The sequence below is a fragment of the Nansenia antarctica genome (genome assembly GCF_963989245.1).
Source record: "Nansenia antarctica genome assembly, chromosome: 2".
In the NCBI taxonomy this organism is placed as follows: domain Eukaryota; kingdom Metazoa; phylum Chordata; class Actinopteri; order Argentiniformes; family Microstomatidae; genus Nansenia; species Nansenia antarctica.
The window spans coordinates 85,973,855-85,993,754 of NC_137675.1; the positions used below are offsets into that span (position 1 = coordinate 85,973,855).

At 41.3% G+C, this 19,900-nt stretch overlaps 1 protein-coding gene across 1 annotated transcript; it reads left to right on the forward strand.

The window, feature by feature from the left end:
• Positions 1-508: 508 nt before the first annotated feature.
• On the forward strand, positions 509-15,374 carry smim10l3 (small integral membrane protein 10 like 3). The gene is made up of 2 exons (XM_080522592.1): positions 509-702; positions 14,493-15,374. Exons 1-2 carry the CDS (start codon positions 523-525, stop codon positions 14,511-14,513), a joined length of 201 nt encoding a protein of 66 aa, XP_080378718.1. The 5' UTR covers positions 509-522; the 3' UTR covers positions 14,514-15,374.
• Positions 15,375-19,900: the final 4,526 nt, after the last annotated feature.

The following is a 19,900-nucleotide window of genomic DNA, read 5'->3' on the forward strand; positions in this document are numbered from 1 at the left end:
GGGCGGAGGAATGCACTAAAATAAACCAACAACACAGTTATGAACTACATCATTCATTTGTTGGACTGATCAAATATATCTATGACTATATCTGTGAAGAAGTTTACTCGTACCCATACAATTGACCCGTACATTGATGTAATAAAAGTAATTGTGATTCTGATCTAAGGGATTCTCTAAAGATCAGAAATAACAAAATACATAAATAAATAATTATAAACAAATGTAATAAATACATGTAATTAATAAATAATACATTAATAAAAATGTAAAAGGAGGAAATCGATATAGTTGTTGATGACGTCAGCGCATATATTTGCAACATCCGTGTGTCACACTGTTAATGCTCCGTACTGCGACCAAAACGGGAGAAGAAGATCCCCGTTGGCCTGGGCGGAGCAGATCTGACTGATCGAGATGAAAACACGAGTGTAAATGCCTGCGGTGGCAGACCATGGAAGTCCCCACGGTTACATGTTGGTCACTAGCCGTCCAGCTGGTTTCTAAAGCTGACGTGTAATCATGGCGGGTCTGTCGTATCTCGTGTTCCGTTTCTCGGGGTCTGCTGGCCGGACCTACGGGGTGTTCTCCAAAGGCTTGACCAGGACTCTGTTGATCTTCTTTGATCTGGCGTGGCGACTGCGAATCCGATTCCCTTATCTCTACCTCATCGCTTCGATGATGTTCAATGTGCGATTACAGGTAAATCTATTGAAATAATAACATGTTTTTTAAAGACCGTTAATATCTCAGCCGTTTAATCCAGCTGGGTTAAGATGCTCAGTCACACACTCGTCTAGTCTGGAGGAAGCAGACGTTTCCTCTGGCGAAGATGAGGCGGAGACAGTAGGACACATCATCTCCATGACATCTGAGCGATCGAGCAGTTGTTTTTCATTGGGATAAACGCGGAAATTTAAGTCTGTTGTAATGGCATACAGCTACCTGCTGGGTCATTAAACAGCCACCGCCCACTGGCCACATGTTTGTTACCTTCCTAACCTCCTGTTACCTTCCTAACCTCCCCATACAGTATGTCTATAGATGCTTCTAACCTCCCCATACAGTATGTCTATAGATGCTCCTAACCTCTCCATACAGTATGTCTATAGATGCTCCTAACCTCTCCATACAGTATGTCTATAGGTGCTTCTAACCTCCCCATACATTATGTCTATAGATGCTTCTAACCTCTCATACAGTATGTCTATAGATGCTTCTAACCTCTCCATACAGTATGTCTATAGGTGCTTCTAACCTCCCCATACAGTATGTCTATAGGTGCTTCTAACCTCTCCATACAGTATGTCTATAGATGCTTCTAACCTCTCCATACAGTATGTCTATAGATGCGCGAGCGAAAGACGACCACTCCGCCACTAATGTTAAAAATCCTGGAGGAAACACTGGATAGGTGCTCCTAACCTCCTGTTACCTTCCTAACCTCCCTATACAGTATGGCAAGGCAAGGCAAGTTTATTTGTATAGCACATTTCATACAACAGGGGCAATTCAAAGTGCTTTACATACATTATTTAAAAATACAGTAAGAGGAGCATAAGAAAATAAAAATTACAATGAATAAAAGCAAATATAAGAAGTAAATAGATAAAACATTTAAAAAGACAATAGTTAATGGAAAAAAGACATTGATAGAAGTGTTTGTGTTTAATCATAACTGGTGCAAAACATGAAGGTTTTTAGCTTAGATTTAAATATTTTAAGGGTTTGGGCCTGTTTGATTTCTTCAGGGAGTTTGTTCCAGGAGCATGCAGCAGCGTGACTGAAAGCTGCTGCACCGTGTTTTGTTTTTACTCTTGGAATTATTAGCTGATTTGTCTCAGCTGACCTTAGGGACCTTGCGGGAATATAGGGTGGGAGGAGATCTGATATGTATTTTGGTCCAAGACCATTTTGTGATTTGTATGTAATTAGGAGGATTTTGAATTCAATTCTCTGAGAGACTGGTAGCCAGTGCAGGGATCTCAGGATTGGTGTAATGTGTTCAAATTTCTTTGTTTTTGTTAGGACCCTAGCAGCGGCGTTTTGGATGAGCTGCAATTTACGAACAGCTCCTTTAGATAGGCCTGTTAGTAGACCATTACAATAATCAAGTCTACTCGAAACAAATGCATGGATGAGTTTTTCAAGGTCTTGCTTGGACATGAAACCTCTCATTCTTGTTATGTTTTTCAGGTGATAGTCTATAGGTGCTCCTAACCTCCTGTTACCTTCCTAACCTCTCCATACAGTATGTCTATAGATGCTTCTAACCTCTCCATACAGTATGTCTATAGATGCTTCTAACCTCTCCATACAGTATGTCTATAGGTGCTTCTAACCTCCCCATACAGTATGTCTATAGATGCTTCTAACCTCCCCATACAGTATGTCTATAGATGCTTCTAACCTCCCCATACAGTATGTCTATAGATGCTTCTAACCTCCCCATACAGTATGTCTATAGATGCTTCTAACCTCTCCATACAGTATGTCTATAGATGCTTCTAACCTCCCCATACAGTATGTCTATAGATGCTTCTAACCTCCCCATACAGTATGTCTATAGGTGCTTCTAACCTCCCCATACAGTATGTCTATAGGTGCTTCTAACCTCTCCATACAGTATGTCTATAGGTGCTTCTAACCTCTCCATACAGTATGTCTATAGGTGCTTCTAACCTCTCCATACAGTATGTCTATAGGTGCTTCTAACCTCCCCATACAGTATGTCTATAGATGCTTCTAACCTCTCATACAGTATGTCTATAGATGCTTCTAACCTCTCCATACAGTATGTCTATAGATGCTTCTAACCTCTCCATACAGTATGTCTATAGGTGCTTCTAACCTCTCCATACAGTATGTCTATAGGTGCTTCTAACCTCCCCATACAGTATGTCTATAGATGCTTCTAACCTCTCCATACAGTATGTCTATAGGTGCTTCTAACCTCTCCATACAGTATGTCTATAGATGCTTCTAACCTCTCCATACAGTATGTCTATAGATGCTTCTAACCTCTCCATACAGTATGTCTATAGGTGCTTCTAACCTCTCCATACAGTATGTCTATAGATGCTTCTAACCTCTCCATACAGTATGTCTATAGGTGCTTCTAACCTCCCCATACAGTATGTCTATAGATGCTTCTAACCTCTCCATACAGTATGTCTATAGGTGCTTCTAACCTCTCATACAGTATGTCTATAGATGCTTCTAACCTCTCCATGATACAGTATGTCTATAGATGCTTCTAACCTCTCCATACAGTATGTCTATAGGTGCTTCTAACCTCTCCATACAGTATGTCTATAGGTGCTTCTAACCTCCCCATACAGTATGTCTATAGATGCTTCTAACCTCTCCATACAGTATGTCTATAGGTGCTTCTAACCTCTCCATACAGTATGTCTATAGATGCTTCTAACCTCTCCATACAGTATGTCTATAGATGCTTCTAACCTCTCCATACAGTATGTCTATAGGTGCTTCTAACCTCTCATACAGTATGTCTATAGATGCTTCTAACCTCTCCATGATACAGTATGTCTATAGATGCTTCTAACCTCTCCATACAGTATGTCTATAGGTGCTTCTAACCTCTCCATACAGTATGTCTATAGGTGCTTCTAACCTCCCCATACAGTATGTCTATAGATGCTTCTAACCTCTCCATACAGTATGTCTATAGGTGCTTCTAACCTCTCCATACAGTATGTCTATAGATGCTTCTAACCTCTCCATACAGTATGTCTATAGATGCTTCTAACCTCTCCATACAGTATGTCTATAGGTGCTTCTAACCTCTCCATACAGTATGTCTATAGATGCTTCTAACCTCTCCATACAGTATGTCTATAGGTGCTTCTAACCTCCCCATACAGTATGTCTATAGATGCTTCTAACCTCTCCATACAGTATGTCTATAGGTGCTTCTAACCTCTCATACAGTATGTCTATAGATGCTTCTAACCTCTCCATGATACAGTATGTCTATAGATGCTTCTAACCTCTCCATACAGTATGTCTATAGGTGCTTCTAACCTCTCCATACAGTATGTCTATAGGTGCTTCTAACCTCCCCATACAGTATGTCTATAGATGCTTCTAACCTCTCCATACAGTATGTCTATAGGTGCTTCTAACCTCTCCATACAGTATGTCTATAGATGCTTCTAACCTCTCCATACAGTATGTCTATAGATGCTTCTAACCTCTCCATACAGTATGTCTATAGGTGCTTCTAACCTCTCATACAGTATGTCTATAGATGCTTCTAACCTCTCCATGATACAGTATGTCTATAGATGCTTCTAACCTCTCCATACAGTATGTCTATAGGTGCTTCTAACCTCTCCATACAGTATGTCTATAGATGCTTCTAACCTCTCCATACAGTATGTCTATAGGTGCTTCTAACCTCCCCATACAGTATGTCTATAGGTGCTTCTAACCTCTCCATACAGTATGTCTATAGATGCTTCTAACCTCTCCATACAGTATGTCTATAGATGCGCGAGCGAAAGACGACCACTCCGCCACTAATGTTAAAAATCCTGGAGGAAACACTGGATAGGTGCTCCTAACCTCCTGTTACCTTCCTAACCTCCCCATACAGTATGGCAAGGCAAGGCAAGTTTATTTGTATAGCACATTTCATACAACAGGGGCAATTCAAAGTGCTTTACATACATTATTTAAAAATACAGTAAGAGGAGCATAAGAAAATAAAAATTACAATGAATAAAAGCAAATATAAGAAGTAAATAGATAAAACATTTAAAAAGACAATAGTTAATTGAAAAAAGACATTGATAGAAGTGTTTGTGTTTAATCATAACTGGTGCAAAACATGAAGGTTTTTAGCTTAGATTTAAATATTTTAAGGGTTTGGGCCTGTTTGATTTCTTCAGGGAGTTTGTTCCAGGAGCATGCAGCAGCGTGACTGAAAGCTGCTGCACCGTGTTTTGTTTTTACTCTTGGAATTATTAGCTGATTTGTCTCAGCTGACCTTAGGGACCTTGCGGGAATATAGGGTGGGAGGAGATCTGATATGTATTTTGGTCCAAGACCATTTTGTGATTTGTATGTAATTAGGAGGATTTTGAATTCAATTCTCTGAGAGACTGGTAGCCAGTGCAGGGATCTCAGGATTGGTGTAATGTGTTCAAATTTCTTTGTTTTTGTTAGGACCCTAGCAGCGGCGTTTTGGATGAGCTGCAATTTACGAACAGCTAGTTTAGATAGGCCTGTTAGTAGACCATTACAATAATCAAGTCTACTCGAAACAAATGCATGGATGAGTTTTTCAAGGTCTTGCTTGGACATGAAACCTCTCATTCTTGTTATGTTTTTCAGGTGATAGTCTATAGGTGCTCCTAACCTCCTGTTACCTTCCTAACCTCTCCATACAGTATGTCTATAGATGCTTCTAACCTCTCCATACAGTATGTCTATAGATGCTTCTAACCTCTCCATACAGTATGTCTATAGGTGCTTCTAACCTCCCCATACAGTATGTCTATAGATGATTCTAACCTCCCCATACAGTATGTCTATAGATGCTTCTAACCTCCCCATACAGTATGTCTATAGATGCTTCTAACCTCTCCATACAGTATGTCTATAGATGCTTCTAACCTCCCCATACAGTATGTCTATAGATGCTTCTAACCTCCCCATACAGTATGTCTATAGATGCTTCTAACCTCCCCATACAGTATGTCTATAGGTGCTTCTAACCTCCCCATACAGTATGTCTATAGGTGCTTCTAACCTCTCCATACAGTATGTCTATAGGTGCTTCTAACCTCCCCATACAGTATGTCTATAGATGCTTCTAACCTCTCATACAGTATGTCTATAGATGCTTCTAACCTCTCCATACAGTATGTCTATAGATGCTTCTAACCTCTCCATACAGTATGTCTATAGGTGCTTCTAACCTCTCCATACAGTATGTCTATAGATGCTTCTAACCTCTCCATACAGTATGTCTATAGATGCTTCTAACCTCTCCATACAGTATGTCTATAGGTGCTTCTAACCTCTCCATACAGTATGTCTATAGATGCTTCTAACCTCTCCATACAGTATGTCTATAGGTGCTTCTAACCTCCCCATACAGTATGTCTATAGATGCTTCTAACCTCTCCATACAGTATGTCTATAGGTGCTTCTAACCTCTCATACAGTATGTCTATAGATGCTTCTAACCTCTCCATGATACAGTATGTCTATAGATGCTTCTAACCTCTCCATACAGTATGTCTATAGGTGCTTCTAACCTCTCCATACAGTATGTCTATAGGTGCTTCTAACCTCCCCATACAGTATGTCTATAGATGCTTCTAACCTCTCCATACAGTATGTCTATAGGTGCTTCTAACCTCTCCATACAGTATGTCTATAGATGCTTCTAACCTCTCCATACAGTATGTCTATAGGTGCTTCTAACCTCTCCATTAGTGATGGGGGAAACGAAGCTTTCGACGCAATTGACACGTTCGACACAATTGTGTCGGAAAAAGTGTCGATCTATCGATGCAGTCGATACAGCAACTCCATACTGCCATCTGCTGGTCAGGTCATGGTACTGCCTATACTGCCATCTGCTGGTCAGGTCGTGGTACAGCAGTTCTATACTGCCATCTGCTGGTCAGGTCATGGTCATGGTCATTTTATGCAGCACCAAACTTGGAACACTGCCTCGTCTGCGGAATGATTGACACACGCGTCAGATGTGCTTGTGTGACGTACGAATCTTTCTTCGAGTAGTCACGTGGTTTTTGCCAATTTGACACAAGCATCGTTACATTTGTATCGACGCACATTGCGTCGGAAGATAGACGCCGTGTCGTGACTACTGCGTCGAGCGTAACATCCCTACTCTCCATACAGTATGTCTATAGATGCTTCTAACCTCTCCATACAGTATGTCTATAGGTGCTTCTAACCTCCCCATACAGTATGTCTATAGATGCTTCTAACCTCTCCATACAGTATGTCTATAGATGCTTCTAACCTCTCCATACAGTATGTCTATAGATGCTTCTAACCTCTCCATACAGTATGTCTATAGGTGCTTCTAACCTCTCATACAGTATGTCTATAGATGCTTCTAACCTCTCCATACAGTATGTCTATAGATGCTTCTAACCTCTCCATACAGTATGTCTATAGGTGCTTCTAACCTCTCCATACAGTATGTCTATAGGTGCTCCTAACCTCTCCATACAGTATGTCTATAGATGCTTCTAACCTCTCCATACAGTATGTCTATAGATGCTTCTAACCTCTCCATACAGTATGTCTATAGATGCTTCTAACCTCTCCATACAGTATGTCTATAGATGCTTCTAACCTCCCCATACAGTATGTCTATAGGTGCTTCTAACCTCCCCATACAGTATGTCTATAGATGCTCCTAACCTCTCCATACATTATGTCTATAGATGCTTCTAACCTCTCATACAGTATGTCTATAGATGCTTCTAACCTCTCCATACAGTATGTCTATAGGTGCTTCTAACCTCCCCATACAGTATGTCTATAGGTGCTTCTAACCTCTCCATACAGTATGTCTATAGATGCTTCTAACCTCTCCATACAGTATGTCTATAGATGCGCGAGCGAAAGACGACCACTCCGCCACTAATGTTAAAAATCCTGGAGGAAACACTGGATAGGTGCTCCTAACCTCCTGTTACCTTCCTAACCTCCCTATACAGTATGGCAAGGCAAGGCAAGTTTATTTGTATAGCACATTTCATACAACAGGGGCAATTCAAAGTGCTTTACATACATTATTTAAAAATACAGTAAGAGGAGCATAAGAAAATAAAAATTACAATGAATAAAAGCAAATATAAGAAGTAAATAGATAAAACATTTAAAAAGACAATAGTTAATGGAAAAAAGACATTGATAGAAGTGTTTGTGTTTAATCATAACTGGTGCAAAACATGAAGGTTTTTAGCTTAGATTTAAATATTTTAAGGGTTTGGGCCTGTTTGATTTCTTCAGGGAGTTTGTTCCAGGAGCATGCAGCAGCGTGACTGAAAGCTGCTGCACCGTGTTTTGTTTTTACTCTTGGAATTATTAGCTGATTTGTCTCAGCTGACCTTAGGGACCTTGCGGGAATATAGGGTGGGAGGAGATCTGATATGTATTTTGGTCCAAGACCATTTTGTGATTTGTATGTAATTAGGAGGATTTTGAATTCAATTCTCTGAGAGACTGGTAGCCAGTGCAGGGATCTCAGGATTGGTGTAATGTGTTCAAATTTCTTTGTTTTTGTTAGGACCCTAGCAGCGGCGTTTTGGATGAGCTGCAATTTACGAACAGCTCCTTTAGATAGGCCTGTTAGTAGACCATTACAATAATCAAGTCTACTCGAAACAAATGCATGGATGAGTTTTTCAAGGTCTTGCTTGGACATGAAACCTCTCATTCTTGTTATGTTTTTCAGGTGATAGTCTATAGGTGCTCCTAACCTCCTGTTACCTTCCTAACCTCTCCATACAGTATGTCTATAGATGCTTCTAACCTCTCCATACAGTATGTCTATAGATGCTTCTAACCTCTCCATACAGTATGTCTATAGGTGCTTCTAACCTCCCCATACAGTATGTCTATAGATGCTTCTAACCTCCCCATACAGTATGTCTATAGATGCTTCTAACCTCCCCATACAGTATGTCTATAGATGCTTCTAACCTCCCCATACAGTATGTCTATAGATGCTTCTAACCTCTCCATACAGTATGTCTATAGATGCTTCTAACCTCCCCATACAGTATGTCTATAGATGCTTCTAACCTCCCCATACAGTATGTCTATAGGTGCTTCTAACCTCCCCATACAGTATGTCTATAGGTGCTTCTAACCTCTCCATACAGTATGTCTATAGGTGCTTCTAACCTCTCCATACAGTATGTCTATAGGTGCTTCTAACCTCTCCATACAGTATGTCTATAGGTGCTTCTAACCTCCCCATACAGTATGTCTATAGATGCTTCTAACCTCTCATACAGTATGTCTATAGATGCTTCTAACCTCTCCATACAGTATGTCTATAGATGCTTCTAACCTCTCCATACAGTATGTCTATAGGTGCTTCTAACCTCTCCATACAGTATGTCTATAGGTGCTTCTAACCTCCCCATACAGTATGTCTATAGATGCTTCTAACCTCTCCATACAGTATGTCTATAGGTGCTTCTAACCTCTCCATACAGTATGTCTATAGATGCTTCTAACCTCTCCATACAGTATGTCTATAGATGCTTCTAACCTCTCCATACAGTATGTCTATAGGTGCTTCTAACCTCTCCATACAGTATGTCTATAGATGCTTCTAACCTCTCCATACAGTATGTCTATAGGTGCTTCTAACCTCCCCATACAGTATGTCTATAGATGCTTCTAACCTCTCCATACAGTATGTCTATAGGTGCTTCTAACCTCTCATACAGTATGTCTATAGATGCTTCTAACCTCTCCATGATACAGTATGTCTATAGATGCTTCTAACCTCTCCATACAGTATGTCTATAGGTGCTTCTAACCTCTCCATACAGTATGTCTATAGGTGCTTCTAACCTCCCCATACAGTATGTCTATAGATGCTTCTAACCTCTCCATACAGTATGTCTATAGGTGCTTCTAACCTCTCCATACAGTATGTCTATAGATGCTTCTAACCTCTCCATACAGTATGTCTATAGATGCTTCTAACCTCTCCATACAGTATGTCTATAGGTGCTTCTAACCTCTCATACAGTATGTCTATAGATGCTTCTAACCTCTCCATGATACAGTATGTCTATAGATGCTTCTAACCTCTCCATACAGTATGTCTATAGGTGCTTCTAACCTCTCCATACAGTATGTCTATAGGTGCTTCTAACCTCCCCATACAGTATGTCTATAGATGCTTCTAACCTCTCCATACAGTATGTCTATAGGTGCTTCTAACCTCTCCATACAGTATGTCTATAGATGCTTCTAACCTCTCCATACAGTATGTCTATAGATGCTTCTAACCTCTCCATACAGTATGTCTATAGGTGCTTCTAACCTCTCCATACAGTATGTCTATAGATGCTTCTAACCTCTCCATACAGTATGTCTATAGGTGCTTCTAACCTCCCCATACAGTATGTCTATAGATGCTTCTAACCTCTCCATACAGTATGTCTATAGGTGCTTCTAACCTCTCATACAGTATGTCTATAGATGCTTCTAACCTCTCCATGATACAGTATGTCTATAGATGCTTCTAACCTCTCCATACAGTATGTCTATAGGTGCTTCTAACCTCTCCATACAGTATGTCTATAGGTGCTTCTAACCTCCCCATACAGTATGTCTATAGATGCTTCTAACCTCTCCATACAGTATGTCTATAGGTGCTTCTAACCTCTCCATACAGTATGTCTATAGATGCTTCTAACCTCTCCATACAGTATGTCTATAGATGCTTCTAACCTCTCCATACAGTATGTCTATAGGTGCTTCTAACCTCTCATACAGTATGTCTATAGATGCTTCTAACCTCTCCATGATACAGTATGTCTATAGATGCTTCTAACCTCTCCATACAGTATGTCTATAGGTGCTTCTAACCTCTCCATACAGTATGTCTATAGATGCTTCTAACCTCTCCATACAGTATGTCTATAGATGCTTCTAACCTCTCCATACAGTATGTCTATAGGTGCTTCTAACCTCCCCATACAGTATGTCTATAGGTGCTTCTAACCTCTCCATACAGTATGTCTATAGATGCTTCTAACCTCTCCATACAGTATGTCTATAGATGCGCGAGCGAAAGACGACCACTCCGCCACTAATGTTAAAAATCCTGGAGGAAACACTGGATAGGTGCTCCTAACCTCCTGTTACCTTCCTAACCTCCCCATACAGTATGGCAAGGCAAGGCAAGTTTATTTGTATAGCACATTTCATACAACAGGGGCAATTCAAAGTGCTTTACATACATTATTTAAAAATACAGTAAGAGGAGCATAAGAAAATAAAAATTACAATGAATAAAAGCAAATATAAGAAGTAAATAGATAAAACATTTAAAAAGACAATAGTTAATTGAAAAAAGACATTGATAGAAGTGTTTGTGTTTAATCATAACTGGTGCAAAACATGAAGGTTTTTAGCTTAGATTTAAATATTTTAAGGGTTTGGGCCTGTTTGATTTCTTCAGGGAGTTTGTTCCAGGAGCATGCAGCAGCGTGACTGAAAGCTGCTGCACCGTGTTTTGTTTTTACTCTTGGAATTATTAGCTGATTTGTCTCAGCTGACCTTAGGGACCTTGCGGGAATATAGGGTGGGAGGAGATCTGATATGTATTTTGGTCCAAGACCATTTTGTGATTTGTATGTAATTAGGAGGATTTTGAATTCAATTCTCTGAGAGACTGGTAGCCAGTGCAGGGATCTCAGGATTGGTGTAATGTGTTCAAATTTCTTTGTTTTTGTTAGGACCCTAGCAGCGGCGTTTTGGATGAGCTGCAATTTACGAACAGCTAGTTTAGATAGGCCTGTTAGTAGACCATTACAATAATCAAGTCTACTCGAAACAAATGCATGGATGAGTTTTTCAAGGTCTTGCTTGGACATGAAACCTCTCATTCTTGTTATGTTTTTCAGGTGATAGTCTATAGGTGCTCCTAACCTCCTGTTACCTTCCTAACCTCTCCATACAGTATGTCTATAGATGCTTCTAACCTCTCCATACAGTATGTCTATAGATGCTTCTAACCTCTCCATACAGTATGTCTATAGGTGCTTCTAACCTCCCCATACAGTATGTCTATAGATGATTCTAACCTCCCCATACAGTATGTCTATAGATGCTTCTAACCTCCCCATACAGTATGTCTATAGATGCTTCTAACCTCTCCATACAGTATGTCTATAGATGCTTCTAACCTCCCCATACAGTATGTCTATAGATGCTTCTAACCTCCCCATACAGTATGTCTATAGATGCTTCTAACCTCCCCATACAGTATGTCTATAGGTGCTTCTAACCTCCCCATACAGTATGTCTATAGGTGCTTCTAACCTCTCCATACAGTATGTCTATAGGTGCTTCTAACCTCCCCATACAGTATGTCTATAGATGCTTCTAACCTCTCATACAGTATGTCTATAGATGCTTCTAACCTCTCCATACAGTATGTCTATAGATGCTTCTAACCTCTCCATACAGTATGTCTATAGGTGCTTCTAACCTCTCCATACAGTATGTCTATAGATGCTTCTAACCTCTCCATACAGTATGTCTATAGATGCTTCTAACCTCTCCATACAGTATGTCTATAGGTGCTTCTAACCTCTCCATACAGTATGTCTATAGATGCTTCTAACCTCTCCATACAGTATGTCTATAGGTGCTTCTAACCTCCCCATACAGTATGTCTATAGATGCTTCTAACCTCTCCATACAGTATGTCTATAGGTGCTTCTAACCTCTCATACAGTATGTCTATAGATGCTTCTAACCTCTCCATGATACAGTATGTCTATAGATGCTTCTAACCTCTCCATACAGTATGTCTATAGGTGCTTCTAACCTCTCCATACAGTATGTCTATAGGTGCTTCTAACCTCCCCATACAGTATGTCTATAGATGCTTCTAACCTCTCCATACAGTATGTCTATAGGTGCTTCTAACCTCTCCATACAGTATGTCTATAGATGCTTCTAACCTCTCCATACAGTATGTCTATAGGTGCTTCTAACCTCTCCATTAGTGATGGGGGAAACGAAGCTTTCGACGCAATTGACACGTTCGACACAATTGTGTCGGAAAAAGTGTCGATCTATCGATGCAGTCGATACAGCAACTCCATACTGCCATCTGCTGGTCCGGTCATGGTACTGCCTATACTGCCATCTGCTGGTCAGGTCGTGGTACAGCAGTTCTATACTGCCATCTGCTGGTCAGGTCATGGTCATGGTCATTTTATGCAGCACCAAACTTGGAACACTGCCTCGTCTGCGGAATGATTGACACACGCGTCAGATGTGCTTGTGTGACGTACGAATCTTTCTTCGAGTAGTCACGTGGTTTTTGCCAATTTGACACAAGCATCGTTACATTTGTATCGACGCACATTGCGTCGGAAGATAGACGCCGTGTCGTGACTACTGCGTCGAGCGTAACATCCCTACTCTCCATACAGTATGTCTATAGATGCTTCTAACCTCTCCATACAGTATGTCTATAGGTGCTTCTAACCTCCCCATACAGTATGTCTATAGATGCTTCTAACCTCTCCATACAGTATGTCTATAGATGCTTCTAACCTCTCCATACAGTATGTCTATAGATGCTTCTAACCTCTCCATACAGTATGTCTATAGGTGCTTCTAACCTCTCATACAGTATGTCTATAGATGCTTCTAACCTCTCCATACAGTATGTCTATAGATGCTTCTAACCTCTCCATACAGTATGTCTATAGGTGCTTCTAACCTCTCCATACAGTATGTCTATAGGTGCTCCTAACCTCTCCATACAGTATGTCTATAGATGCTTCTAACCTCTCCATACAGTATGTCTATAGATGCTTCTAACCTCTCCATACAGTATGTCTATAGATGCTTCTAACCTCTCCATACAGTATGTCTATAGATGCTTCTAACCTCCCCATACAGTATGTCTATAGGTGCTTCTAACCTCCCCATACAGTATGTCTATAGATGCTCCTAACCTCTCCATACATTATGTCTATAGATGCTTCTAACCTCTCCATACAGTATGTCTATAGATGCTTCTAACCTCTCCATACAGTATGTCTATAGGTGCTTCTAACCTCTCCATACAGTATGTCTATAGGTGCTTCTAACCTCTCCATACAGTATGTCTATAGGTGCTTCTAACCTCTCCATACAGTATGTCTATAGATGCTTCTAACCTCTCCATACAGTATGTCTATAGGTGCTTCTAACCTCCCCATACAGTATGTCTATAGGTGCTCCTAACCTCTCATACAGTATGTCTATGGGTGCTCCTAACCTCCCCATACAGTAGGCTATGTGTAGTATTTCTACCATCTGAAATGATGGCTAGGACTGGTGATATCAAGCAAAAGGTTCTTTATATTCAAATCTGCAGACATACACTTGTGATCACTTTCTTTTCAATAAAACGAGCTATTAGATATTCACTTTCAACTCAATGTACAATTCAGGTTTCTCAAAACAACAAACTTCTATGACGTCTTGCTGCAAGGCATTCTAGAACCTGCAGTTCTACCCACTCTTAGCTAATACAACAGAAATGTAGGCTACTTCTTTTTAACTATCTCAACGATAAATAATAGCCTAACTCTTTTAACTGTCAATGATCAATGATCTATTATGTAACATATTAATCAATCTCTTTTAACTGTCAATCAATCATGATCATGATCCAAGACTCTGATCATCATGTGCCGTTTTCTTCCCTTTACACGCAGGTTCATATCGAAATCCACTGAGCGACCTTCACTGCCACCATTTAGCACTTAAGACCGCCCGCGCGCCACCACCGGTCCGTACATCCCGGTGACAAAAACAGCCGACTCCACAGAAAACAGCAAAAATGAGGAGGAGGAGGAGGAGGAGGGCACGAGATCCAGGAGCCGGTATGACGGTGTGGAATGTGACACGGCTGTTGTCTCGGCCGCCGCCCGTTGTTACAACAGTAACGACCCAGTGCCTTTGCTCGGGAAGGACGCCGTGATGTCATCAACAATTGCCGCAGAGGTGTGAGTGTGAGTGTGAGTGTGAGTGTGAGAGAGTGTGTGAGAGAGAGAGAGAGAGAGAGAGTGAGAGTGAGAGTGTGTGTGAGACAGTGTGTGTGTGAGTGTGAGTGACTGTGTGTGTGTGCGTGTGAGAGGAGGGGGGTGTGTGTGGAGAGACTTAACCTCTCACAGCCAACTCAGCCACCAATGGTTCTGGAGGGAACTGTATGGACCTACCACTCAGAAAGGGAAGGATGAGGATGAAGGATGATGAAGGATGATCCACCAGTGGAATTCTACAGCACTGCCTTTTGTGTCATGAACTCAAGGACGTATAAGTAACGGAAATGGATGATGACAATGGAATGAATGTTCCGGTAACTTTCTATTGTTTCTCCATAATTCTCTTGAGTTCTGTTTGTAGCGTACATGCTACAGACCTGGGTTCTTATCGTATTTTTAAATAGTTGCAGATACACTTTGCTGCGCTTTATTGAGTTGGCCTAAGTTGGTGCAAACCAGCCAATGGGATGGTCCAAAAATGGCAACCCCCCCCCCCCCTACCCATCGGGAAACTCCTTGCAGACTCAAGTAAACACTTGAAAAGTATTTGAAAACGTTTGAATATGCTTTCCTTGTTTTTTTTTAATCAACCCAGGTCTGGTATGCCTGGTAAAACACCTGTAGTCATCTCAGAAGGGAAACCTGGAGCGAAAAAAATGTCATTTAGTCCCTTTTAGTTGTAACACCACCGCCACTCCTCCACCGCCTCCACCGCATGGGTCACTGCATGTTTTCTGTTCTCAGTGGGTGGAGCTGGTTCTGGGGGGAGGAGGTGGAGGTGATGACACCTCTCTGCGCTGTATAGACATAAATGCATCATTGTTACAACTGGGAACGGTCATCTTTTCTGTTTATGATCAGTTTAGGATGATGTTGGATTATATAACTATGTATGTATGTACAGCTATCCATTCACACACACACACACACACACACACACACACTCATAAAGATGCTTTACTTTACTGGATTTTTGCAGTGTAAACCGTAAGGCTGCATGTGTTTAAGGTGTAGTTGAGTGTCGGTTGCTGGGTGGTACTGCATGTCCAACACACACACACACACACACATGTTTGTCATCTCCCGGTGAAGATAGACATGGTACACTCACATATGGTACACATGGTACACATGGTACACACATATGGTACACACACACACACACACACACACACACACACACACGTGTTTGTCATCTCCCGGTGAAGCTAGACAAGGTAGCATGTTAAACAAAATGTTACCATGGGAAAAAAGCGGTTTAGTGTTTGGAATGTGTGTGTCTTAATTCTCCGTGATGAAGTTGTTAGGTTCAGTCAGTTCCCTGTTGTCACTGTACTAAAAGGGTAAGAATTGTAACTTGGTTTTACCTCCCTTGGAAACAATAAATGATAAAAGAATCTCCTCCTATGTTGCTTGATTTTAGAGACGCTATTGAGTTACGGTTATTTTTGGTTTGTTTACCCCCCCCCCCTCCCTCCATCGTGGTATCAATATCCGAACTCTGTCCTCTACCGTTGACCCTCCCTTTGTAAGCGAGTCATTCCATTTGAGACTACATTAATAGCGGATGTGGGGTATGAATGAATGAATGAATGAATGAATGAATGGTCTTTATTGTCATTGATATAGTACAGGTACCAAACAACGAAATTTGGGAGGGGGGGCTCCCCTGGTGCTAGGAAAAAAAAACTAAAAACAAGAAGGGAAAAGAGCTGGTTTACATAAATAAAGGCTATGTACACTAGCCACTATACTATACTGTACAAAGGGTATGTGTTAAACCCTTTTTTCAGTACCCGGCATGTCTACCGTCTATAATGAGATAGTGACCACCAGAGGGCGTGGTGGTGGAGATATCGTTTCACTCCACTTTGTGATCTATCGAGGTCGTTAATTCATTTTGACACAGGCTGTGTTTCATAGGCGGTGCCACGGATAATTTTATTGGGACGGATCAAAGCGTTTAATTAAAAATCTGCATCTCAGAGACGTACTTCAATACAGTTTGTTCAGCATCAGTCTCTTACGGGGGGTGAAGCAAGACTGTGGCCGTTTTGATTGATTGATTGAAAACTTTATTAGAAGATTTGCCGAAGTAGGTACATGAAAGTACATATTACATACAAGGTCAACTAACAGGATAAAAACCCAAGAAAGCCACTGGCTTATTTCAATTGGGGTCCTTGATTCTCAATTCATCGTTACATGTAAGACCGACAAAAAAACTAGTACTATCTACAAGATAATACAGACAAATAACTAGTACTATCTACAAGATAAACATACATCCAACATGGGAAGAACAATACAACAAAACATAAGGTATGTACAGCGGGTAGGACAGGTGGGGACATACACCACAGGTGGGGGCGGGGGACAAAACACAAAGTATGTACAGTGGGTAGTTCGGGCAGGGGGACAGACATATAATATGTACAATGGGTAGTTCGGGCGGGGGGACAAAACAACAAGTATGTACAGTTTTTGATTTAGAGGGTCCAGTTACGGATTGCAGCCTCCTGTAAAAGTTTTTTGAGAGTGGTTTTGAAGGTGGGCAGTGTTTTGCACTCCTTTAAGATTATAGGAAGGGCGTTCCACATTTTTACTGCATAGTTTGCAAACAAGTTTAACCCCTTGTTTGTGGTGCAACGCGGTTGAACGTGGTTCGTGGAGCTTCCTCTGGTATTGTATGTGTGGACGTTGTTCACTTTTTGGAAGTATGTTGACAGGTACTTGGGTGTCTTTGTGGTGTAGCGTATCTTGAAGACCAGGCCCAGTGCAAGCTGCTGCACTCTGTCAACTACTCGTAGCCAATCAAGGCTCAAACAATGAGCAGCGGTTAGATGTGTCCTAGGGTTGAGGCCTAGCAGAAGCCTAACCAGTTTATTTTGGGCTGTCTGGAGTCTTGTTTTTTGGGCCTTTGTGGTTCTATAGTACCATGATGTTACGGCATAGTCGAAGTGACATTGAATGAGAGCTCCTGATAGGGTCCTCAGTGTGTTTTTACTGACAAGTGAGGATATCCTGTACAAGAATCTAGTTCTATGGTTAACTTTTTTGATTACTTTTGCTGCCATTTTATCTCCGGAAAGATTTGCCTCTAAGATGGAGCCCAGGTATGTAATATCCTCTTTTCTTGTGATAGTAATGTTACCCACTTTTATTTTGTAATTTACAGCCTTTCTGAGTTTAGATGGGGATCCGTATAGGATGGTTTCAGTTTTACCTAGGTGTATTGATAGTTTATTGTCAGCTAGCCAGATGCAGATTCTACTCAGTTCAGTGCTTAGCGCTTTTTCCACCTGCAATATGTCCCTGTCAGAGACCAGCAGAGCCGAGTCATCCGCGAACAGGAACAAATTGCAATCACATGCTGATGACATGTCATTCACATATATTAGGAACAGTAAAGGTCCCAATATGCTTCCTTGTGGAACGCCGCAGGTCACTGGGAGGGGGGGGGGACAGTGTTCCGTTCACACTAACCACCTGTTCCCTCCCCTCTAAGTAGGATTGCATCCAGCTCACCGATGTTCTATCGAACCCAATTGCTTTCAGTTTATCTAACAATATGTGGTGATCTACTGTGTCGAAGGCCTTCTGGAGGTCCAGCATGACCATGCCGCAGTACTTGCCCGAGTCCACCTCATGGTTGATGTGGTCGTTCAAATAGAGAAGGCATGTGTCAGTGGAATGGGATGTTCTGAATCCTGATTGAAATTCATACATCAGATTTTTTTCGGTAAGGTACCTATCAACCTGTTCATAAACTATTTTTTCCATAAGTTTCGAGATGGAATTAAGAATAGAAACAGGTCGGTAGTTGCCTGGGTCTAATTTGCTTCCTTTTTTATACAGTGGGGTTACCCTTGCTATTTTAAAGTCAAGGGGGACGTGTCCCTGTTTGATGGAGAGGTTTATTATGTGGGTGATGATTGGGGTAATGGAGGCAGCTGAGTCTTTTAGAAATCTGGCTGGAATATTGTCATGGCCCGTGGCCTTTTCTGAGTGTAGAGCGCCCAGTTTTTTAAACACCTCATCGTTTGACACCATGGAGAGTTTAAAATCATCTTTGCGTACACCCAGTTTATTGTAGAACGCACGGATGTGCTCTACACCATAACGCCCTGAGTGGGGTGGTAGATTGTTAACTAATTTAGTGGCTATGGTTGTAAAGAAAGTGTTTAAGCACTTAGCCACATCCAGCTTGTCTGTAAAGAGAGAATCTCCAGATTTTATGCTGATGTTTGTAGACCTGGTTTTGAGTTTTTGACTGCAACCTAGTTGGCTATTAAGTAGCTTCCAAAGGTCACGTGGTTTGTTTAAGTTTTCTTCGATTTTGTTATCGAGGTATTTTTTCTTTCTTCTCTCAAATCGGTAGCTAGCTCCACCAACCCCTGATGATCCATCCGTACAGCTGGAGACACTGCACTTCAGGATGACACTCTCATCGGCACCATGGAGTGGGTTTCTTCACATGTCCTAAGAGTGTTCTGAATAAGGTCATCAAGTGTGTCAGCGCAACGTTTTTCATATTCGAGGTGATTCCGCTGAAGTTCCATGTATGGCCACACGGGGGCAGCAGCACACCTTTTTCTATGCGGATCTCCCTCCTATTGGCTATTGAAACCACACTGCCAGCTGTCGTGTGTGTGTGTGTGTGTGTGTGTGTGTGTGTGTGTGTGTGTGTGTGTGTGAAAGTATAGAAGGGAGAAGATCATTTGATCTAACACATTTGAATGTGTGTTTCTAAAAATGTTAGATGAGATGAGTGACTGTCTATAGAAACGTTTGCGGGGTATGGGGAGGGGTGTGTGTGTGTGTGTGTGGGGGGGGGGGGAGTACAGTTAAGTTGTAATGTTAGGACCGAGGAAAACTCACCTTATTACTTATCTAAGCAAATACCATAAATACTATATCAGTTGGCGCCAGGTTGGTTAAAGACGCTCTCCCTGATCCTCTCTCTCTCTCTCTGTCTCTCTCTCTCTCTCTCTCTCTCTCTCTGTCTCTCTCTCTCTCTGTCTCTCTGTCTCTCTCTCTCTCTCTCTCTGTCTCTCTCTGTCTCTCTCTGTCTCTCT